Source organism: Arachis stenosperma, chromosome 5, assembly GCF_014773155.1.
Source record: "Arachis stenosperma cultivar V10309 chromosome 5, arast.V10309.gnm1.PFL2, whole genome shotgun sequence".
Lineage (NCBI taxonomy): Eukaryota > Viridiplantae > Streptophyta > Magnoliopsida > Fabales > Fabaceae > Arachis > Arachis stenosperma.
The window spans coordinates 62,919,452-62,928,113 of record NC_080381.1 but is presented as its reverse complement, the minus strand read 5'-3'; the positions used below and the strand labels follow the sequence as shown (position 1 = coordinate 62,928,113).

The window sequence follows — 8,662 nt, the reverse complement described above, 5'->3', positions numbered from 1 at the left end:
TTAGAATGTGTGGTTTAGATTTTGCCACATAAGCACATCTTTAAAACAACATCTTTACCATATATTTCACCATATTTATATAGTATCTGTGTAATATGAACCTGTCGTGCTGAACGTAAACAGTTAACAGATAGAGAAAGATTACCGTCATATGTCGCGAGCCGGATAGAAGAATATTTACATATAATAATGAAAAAGTCATTTATGTTATTGAATTCATAATCGATCACTATTCGATATAACTTGATATCAAAAATAGTCACATACATTAGTAGGAAAAATATATTACTTCAAGAAACACGAAAGTTTCTTAATGAAACAATATTACTTTCATGAAGGTATGATGGTGGTTCCTATTTAGAGCATAAAAGCAAATTATCATTGAAAACATAGCATAGCATGAAGTCACAATGCAGAAATAAATGGAAAGATAATAGGGTAGGGGTTCCTATTTACAACCAAGAACAGAAAGCAGAGAAGAATCACTTCCCTCCAGACGTAACTTGAGCATATTAATAGCTAATGAGATAATTTGTAAAGTAGAATAATTACTATGGCTAAAACAAGAGCTCCAATCAGAGATGCAACAACCCATTTGTTTCTAGTTATTCTTCTTGACATGGTAGTTAAGACCTTCTTACTCTTGTCAATGGCATCATCTACCCCATGAAGCTGCAAGGCATAAGAAAATAAGTGACCATTAATCAACAATTATCACTAAACTTCTAAATCATATTCAGGGCTTTGAATCAACTTTTCAAGGATCATTCTCCTTAGAAAACTATGATCATCTCATTATATTTTTCCTAATAAATCAAAGTAGAACCTAAAGAGAACACCCTTAAAAAAGTATAATAAATTGATGCCTGTCATGCCTCGACAGTGTAGATTATTCAATCATGTATAAGCACATCACTAAAAGCATTTAACATACCACGACAAAAACTTAACTTTAAGGTATATTGAAATAATCTCAAAAGAATAGCATTATCATAACAACCTACTTTTTTATGGGAGCTCAAGAGAGTCTCCCGCTGCTGGTGTAGATCTTGGAGGATTGACACACCAAGTTCTTCAGTCTCAAGCATGGTTCTTCGGCTTTCCCTGATTCTATCACTCGAGTCATGTAATCTCTCCACTGACATAGTTAATCTTTCTCTCTGATCAGCAGATACCTGAAATATAATCCATATATAAAAATAAATAAATAAATAAGAAAATTCCACCAAATAGTAACAACATGCTGCACTACTTGTGTTCAATTTCAACCAAATTCAAGTGATAATTTTAAAATTCATAAAAATAAAATATGGCACAGGCTGAAGAGAATTCCGGATATGCATTTGCAACTGAACTTTCTTAATAAATGCAATCAACTTCAAAACCTATTAATTTCAAATTTTTAAACACAAAGTACTATGATAAGACAGAAATGAGGCCAATATGCATGCGCAAACATCATCAATACTATTTGAATCAGTCCACTTCTCATCACAGGCATAATGATCTCTAACATAAGTGATCAAATATGCATGCCACGAGAAAAGGTCATAGATCAAAAGCTACATAAAGAATGGAAAATGTAGTCACTATACATTTAATGCATCTCAGATAGGCTAACAGCATCATATCTATATCATTATACAAATTAGGCATTATTATGAGTAAACCCACATTCAATCACAGTTGAGATATTTCCTTGAATTTCAGTAATGTCCAGGAGCTATAAACAGGTATTCCAGAATTGAAGACAAAGAAAGGCTAAATATATCAAACACTAAGTACCTACCTTAATATTATTACTTATTAGATGAACAGTTATACAACAACAATTGATCATTTTCCCATTAGGTGCAGTCAACTACATGGACAAAATTATGCTATTGCATCCCATCATAAACCACATCTATAAAATATAGGCAGCCATTAAAATTAAAATATTTTTTAGTGACTTTGTCTAAAGTCCCCCCCCCCCCCCCTTTTTTCTCCCATGTTCTTTTTTGTGGGGTCTTCCTCTGCCCCATTGATAGCCTCCGTTTGATCTATTATTCAAACTGAAATTCCTACAAGTCTTCTCATCACATGACTAAGCCAGTTACGACAGGACTTTACCACCAAATCCCCAATAGGCATTACCTCAACTTTCTCTGATAGAAACAGGTCTGGTTTAGTTTACAAGAGGAGTGGTAAGTAGTCTACTTGCTGGTTTTAGTTTGTTTTAGTTCCTAATTGTTGTTAATTGGCTATCTGTTTAGTTTCAAAACGTGCACAAGGTGAATGCCTTTTCTACGACAAACCATACTCAGCAAAGCATTGGTGCCAAAACAAGGAATTCAAATTGCTGATTATGGAACCTGAGGCTGAGGAGGGGGATTGGTTGGAGCACGAAGCAGTCCCGGAGGCAGTGGAGCAATTGGAGCTCCTTTCCAGAGATCCACCTTGAGGACAAGGTAGTTGTCCAAGGGGGGAGTAATGATAGAAACCAGTTTGGTTTAGTTTACAAGAGAAAAGTAAGTAGTCTACTTGCGGGTTTTAGTTCCTAATTGTTGTTTGTTCCCTTTCAGCTGCACTGGCAGGCATAAGGGCAATAGTCTTAGTCCTAGTTGCTGCCTATAAATACTAGTCAATTAGTTAGTTTTAGTTTTTTTGTGAAATTTCTATTAGATCTATTAATATAGGAGAGGAAGAACTCCCTCCATAGTTGGTAGTTCTAACAGTGTATTCCAATAAGGGATTGTGATTTACAATCCCTAGTTCATCAATAAAGCCTACCGATTTTGTTACAACCTGAATCCTATCATTCCCTAGTGAACTCATTCCAAGTTTTGTTGTGTGATTCATCTATCACAACAACCTTATCTGTATAATATTTAACTCGTTCTTTTTGCTGCTGAGAGAATATTTTACAAAATAGTAATAGAACTCTGATCTCTTTTTGAAAGCTGAAGATCCATTATGGTAGTTACTTTGGCAGACGATCAAGGTTTATTGAAGAGAAGATCCAACTTAAGGAGATATAGAAAAGAAGGAAAAACAAATATCTAATATTATAATAAACTATTATAGGGTAAAGTGAGCATAATTAAAACAGAAACCTTTTTTCTATCAACTTGGATTTCTCTAACCATGCAAGTTTAAAATTGCGAGCTTTGGTTTTTCACTTGAAACATAAATCTACAATTAAGTAATACAGTCTAGAATTAAAGACATACTGCATGTGCATCAGCCATTCCAGCCTCCAACAAATCTTCACGGGCAGCCTGATCAGCAGTAGGTGATGTTAACCTCTTAAATTCTTTTTTTAACTTCGTCAGATCAGATTTATATTCCCTCAACTTTGCAAGCAGATTTGCTTTTACACTTGGCTGCAAACTTCTAGCCTCAAGGTCCATTTTCCGTATCTGGAGACAAAGTTAGAGTGACAAGAGAAATAAAGAAACAAATAGAAGATAATACTTAGCAAAAGGCCCTAAACCCAGGAGAATGTAAAATTTTATACCAGCACATCGGCATCATCTAGTCCAACTTTAATCTCAGAAAGGCTTTGCTGCTTCTGATCTGAAATTAGTGATGATTACGGAACAAAGAAAAAAATCAGTTACTAGAACTTAATATCAACTTAAACATGAGTTGTAGACATCCTCAGGTTTACAGAGTAATGATATAAAAAAACAAAAAGAAAAAAAAGACATGCTCATGTCACAGAAGCAATATCAAGGACACATTTTTCCATTCCACTCAACAGTAGATTGTATGCACTGTACTTGCTTAGGACACCATTTTTCATTCAGTATTGCAAAACTCTGTTCAATTCCACGATTTTCTCAGTTATAACCAATTCAACATTCCTCATTACCAATCTACTAGATAATTTGGAAGATCGCATGCAAATATAAATCACATTAAGCAGCTCTGCAATCTGCATCCAACTTCGGTATTTTAGTAATAACAAATAATTAACTTCGGGGGAAACGATCTCTTATATCTTTCAAGAGTTTAATCTGTATAGACTAAAATCCACTCAGATGCAGCCATATAGATAAAAATAGTTAACCTCCATATGCATTATAGCACTTGATTGGATGCCAGTGCAGTGCATACTGCATAGAAATTAAAAATCTGTATTTTAAGCCCCAAATTAAGCTAATCTAAAGATCCTCAACACACCGAAGATACATGCATACTGAAGACATCAGAACAAACGAAAAGAAAATAGGTGGTAAATGACAACAAAGTTGAGATTTTTAATTTGACGAGAGTTAGTAGAGAGAACCTTGATCCGAAAGATGAGAGGTTGAACTGCATTTGCGAGAGAGATTTGCAGAGAGCTCGCAGTACTGGCGCTCGTACCCTTCAAAAACCTCGCTCATCTTTATGCTGTCTTGTTGTTGAGACAAGACCGCAAATAGAAAAATCACCTTTCAATAAAATTGGGGGAAAGTGGAAAAGAATAAGAAAATCGGGAATAGAAGAGACCAAATTAGTGGGAATTTTTGTTTGGATTGATTAATCTATTACTTACTTAGGTTGAATCTAGTGATTTGGGGAGTGAAGATCACGATGATGCAGTGAAGGATCTGAAAAATGACGCGTTTGTGGTTGTTGTGGTTGTTTGAGTTGTTGGGTCCGAGGAAGAGTGAAAGGGAAATGGGGTAAGAACTTAAGGACTTGTTTTCAAAAACGCCCACAAAACTTGAAATGATGGTTATTGGTTATACGCCTTTTGTTTGTTCAGTCACTTTGGATAAACAGCCTAAGTTCTTTTTAAAAAAATAGATTAAACAATAAATGAGGATTTTTTTATTTATAAAATAAAATAAATAAATATTTTTTTTAAAATTAACTTTTAGGTTTATCTTTGAAAATACGAATTTTTTTTATTAACAGTAAGTTTGTTGCGCTTCCAGTGAACTCTATATAAATTATAGAGTTCGTCGTTCACCGTCCTTCGGCGAATTCTATGATGAGTTCAGCACACTATATATAGTGGGGGACCATTTTGGTTTGTCGCTTTCTTCTTTTATTATCTCTTCTAAATTTTTTGTTACTTTTTTCTGCCTTTTCGACATCTGTGAAGTTTAGTGTCAACGATTGTCTCAGTTCCAGGTTAGTAAATAATAGTCTATTTTTTTATGTTAACTTGGTTTACTGTTTACATGTTAGATAAAATTGTTAGGTATAGATCGTTTGTTAGTTAGAATAACAGATTTATTGTTTACGTGTTAGTTAGTTAGACGTACTTTTTAGTGTTGTTATGTTAGGTATATTATTTTATGTCACTGTTTTTTAGTATAGTGGCTGCCTATCAACAAATTAAAGAATATAAGAAAGTATATTATTAGATAATTTAGTTATAGGTATAACATTGCGTTGTGAATTAGAAGGTAATTACGTGAGCAATAAAATTTAGGGTTGAGTTAGTTATAAATTAATTACTTACATGACGAGGTCAGCTAAATAAGGTAAGCTTATAATTAGTAGCTTTATAAGCTATTTTTCATTTAGTTTATTTTTTAATAATCTAGTATGTGATTTTATTTTATTAGATTGTGTTTCGATGGAGCAGCAGTTATTGAGGTATGAGCATGAGATGTATAGATTGGATCAGGTTGAGCACATCGCTGGGAGGCTTGATCGAGTGGTATGATTTTTAACCTTTTTTTATTTTATTGTATTGAAGAAAAAGTGAAGTTGCTATTGCATTTATTCACGGTAACCTTTTTCATTAAAGTTTTTTTTCGTTTGGTAGGCGCCTCAGATCTTGCGCACCAGACGGAATTTGATGACACGGCCGCCGGAGCAGATTGGCAGTTGTCTGTCCACTACTATGCCTCGCTATCGTTGAGTGGCATCAGGTGGATCGGGTAGTACGTCAGTTCAATAGCTAATGCACCACTATTTCGTGGTACATCTTGTACTTAATTGAGTGGATTTTATCCAATAATTCTCACACTTATTCATTGAAATTGCATGTTTTACATTTTCCTTCCTTATTTTGTGCTATGATTGAAAACATGTTTCATTGATATTAATTCTGCTATGTTTAATCCTCACTTATTATCATTCGATGCCTTGATATGTGTGTTAAGTATTTTCAGAGATCACAGGACAGGAATGACCTAGAGGATGGAAAGGAAGCATGCAAAAATGGAAGGAATACAAGAAGCTGAAGGAATTGCAAAGCTGTCAGCCTTGACCTCTTTGCACTCAAATGATCATAACTTGAGCTACAGAAGTCCAAATGAGGCGGTTCTAGTTGCATTGAAAAGCTAACATCCGGGGCTTCGCAACGATATATAATTTGACATACTGGCTGTTTAGCGACGCGCACACGTGGATCACGCATACGCGTGACCTGGCGAAAGTTCAATCCACGCGTCCACGTGGACGATGTGTATGCGTGACATGCGCACGTGCTGGACGTATCAGAATACGTTGGGGGCAATTTTTAGGCTGTTTTTGACCTAGTTTTTGGCCCAGAAAACATGGATTAGAGGCTACAGAGTGGGGGAATCCATTGAATCATCATTCATTTCTCATTCACATAATTTTAGGTTTTAGATGTAGTTTTAGAGAGAGAGGTTCTCTCCCCTCTCTTAAGTTATAAGATTTAGGATTTCTTTAGGATTTCTCATTCACATAATTTTATGTTCCTTGACTTAATTCTCTTCTACTTTTATTAACTTTAATACTTTGATCTATACATCCCTTTTGTGATTGGATTCTCTATTTAATATAAATTAAGGTATTTCATATTCAAGATTGCTCTCTTTTGATCTATGTTGCTGATATTTGAGATTGGTTATTTGGATGTTATTATCTCCTATTGCTTCTCTACTATTTGGTGTTATGTCCTCCAAGTGTTTGATAAAATGCTTGGGAGGATTTTAATTTAGATTTTCACCCTTTTGACCTTGGTTCAGTAATTGGTGACACTTGAATTATCAAACTCCTTTGATTGATTGCTAATTGAAACTTGCTAATTAACTTGAATTCCACTAACTCTAGTCTTTCCTTGGGAGTTGACTAGGACTAGAGGATTCATATTGATTTATCCACTTGACTTACCTTCATGGTCAGAGGTTGACCAAGTGGGAGCAACGGACAATTCTCATCACGATTGATAAGGATAACTAGGATAGGACTTCCAATTCTCATACCTTGCCAAGCGTCTTTATTGTTATTTTTCTATTCTCTCTACAATTTACTCTTCTCATTTCTCATCCCCACAACCCCAATTTACACAACTCATAACCAATAATAGGAACACCTCCCTGCAATTCCTTGAGAGATGACCCGAGATTTAAATACTTCGGTTATCAATTTTATTAGGGGTTTGTTACTTGTGACAAACTAATGAGCGGATAATTTATACGCTTTTTGGCATTGTTTTTAGGTAGTTTTTAGTAAGTTCAAGCTACTTTTAAGGATGTTTTCATTAGTTTTTATGTTAAATTCACATTTCTGGACTTTACTATGATTTTGTGTGTTTTTCTGTAATTTCAGGTAATTTCTGGCTGAAATTGAGGGACTTGAACAAAACTCTGAAAAAGGCTGACAAAAGGACTGCTGATGCTGTTGGAATCTGACCTCCCTACACTCAAAATGGATTTTCTAGAGCTACAGAACTCCAAATGGCGCGCTCTCAACGGCGTTGGAAAGTAGACATCCAGAGCTTTTCAGCAATATATAATAGTCAATACTTTATTCGGAAATTGACGATGTAACTTGGCGTTAAACGCCAAGTACATGCTGCTGTCTGGAGTTAAACGCCAGAAAAACGTCATGATCCGGAGTTGAACGCCCAAAACACGTTATAACTTGGAGTTCAACTCCAAGAAAAGCCTCAGCTTGTGGATAGATCAAGCTCAGCCCAAGCATACACCAAGTGGGCCCCGGAAGTGAATTTATGCATCAATTACTTACTCATGTAAACCCTAGGAGCTAGTTTATTATAAATAGAACTTTCTACTATCATAATCTCATCCTGGATTGTATTTTGAATCCTGTGATCACGTTTTGGGGGCTGGCCATTCGGCCATGCCTGAACCTTTCACTTATGTATTTTCAACGGTGGAGTTTCTGCACACCGTAGATTAAGGGTGTGGAGCTCTGCTGTATCTCAAGTTTCAATACAATTACTATTACTTTTTATTCAATTCTCTTCTATTCTTATTCCAAGATATACGTTGCACAACACTTTGATGAATGTGATGATCCATGACACTCATCATCATTCTCACCTATGAACGCGCGTGACTGACAACCACTTCCGTTCTACCTTAGGCCGGGCGCATATCTCTTAGATTCCCCAACAGAATCTTCGTGGTATAAGCTAGATAGATGGTGGCATTCATGGAGATCCGGAAAGTCTAACCTTGTCTGTGGTATTCCGAGTAGGATCCCGAGAATCCGGAAAGTCTAACCTTGTCTGTGGTATTCCGAGTAGGATTCCGGTATTGAATAACTGTGACGAGCTTCAAACTCCTGAAGGCTGGGCGTGATGACAAACGCAAAAGGATCAAGGGATTCTACTCCAACCTGATTGAGAACCGACAGATGATTAGCCGTGCTGTGACAAAGCATTTGGACCATTTTCATTGAGAGGATGGGATGTAGCTATCAACAAGGGTGATGCCTCCAGACGATTAGCCGTGCAGTG

General features: G+C 35.8%; 1 protein-coding gene across 2 annotated transcripts; it reads right to left on the bottom strand.

Moving 5' to 3' along the window:
* Positions 1-249: 249 nt before the first annotated feature.
* Positions 250-4,716, bottom strand: LOC130979088 (vesicle transport v-SNARE 12-like). 2 transcript variants are annotated; one of them, XM_057902444.1, is made up of 6 exons: positions 4,523-4,716; positions 4,274-4,418; positions 3,500-3,558; positions 3,213-3,401; positions 1,005-1,175; positions 250-672 (listed from the first exon to the last, which is right to left on the bottom strand). In XM_057902444.1, the coding sequence occupies exons 2-6, from the start codon at positions 4,368-4,370 to the stop codon at positions 520-522; spliced, it is 669 nt and encodes a 222-aa protein (XP_057758427.1). In that variant the 5' UTR covers positions 4,371-4,418; positions 4,523-4,716; the 3' UTR covers positions 250-519. The 2 variants fall into 2 exon arrangements, with proteins under 2 accessions (XP_057758427.1, XP_057758426.1); XM_057902443.1 differs by having other exon boundaries at positions 4,274-4,684.
* Between the last annotated feature and the right edge of the window lie 3,946 nt (positions 4,717-8,662).

Excerpts from the sequence above, each read along its gene's own strand:
- LOC130979088 (XM_057902444.1), bottom strand. The coding sequence starts at position 4,370 with ATGAGCGAGGTTTTTGAAGGGTACGAGCGCCAGTACTGCGAGCTCTCT. Across the intron at positions 3,402-3,499 it reads TAGATGATGCCGATGTGCTG|ATACGGAAAATGGACCTTGA; the intron begins GTATAAAATTTT and ends CTTTGTCTCCAG. Across the intron at positions 673-1,004 it reads TCTTGAGCTCCCATAAAAAA|CTTCATGGGGTAGATGATGC; the intron begins GTAGGTTGTTAT and ends TATGCCTTGCAG.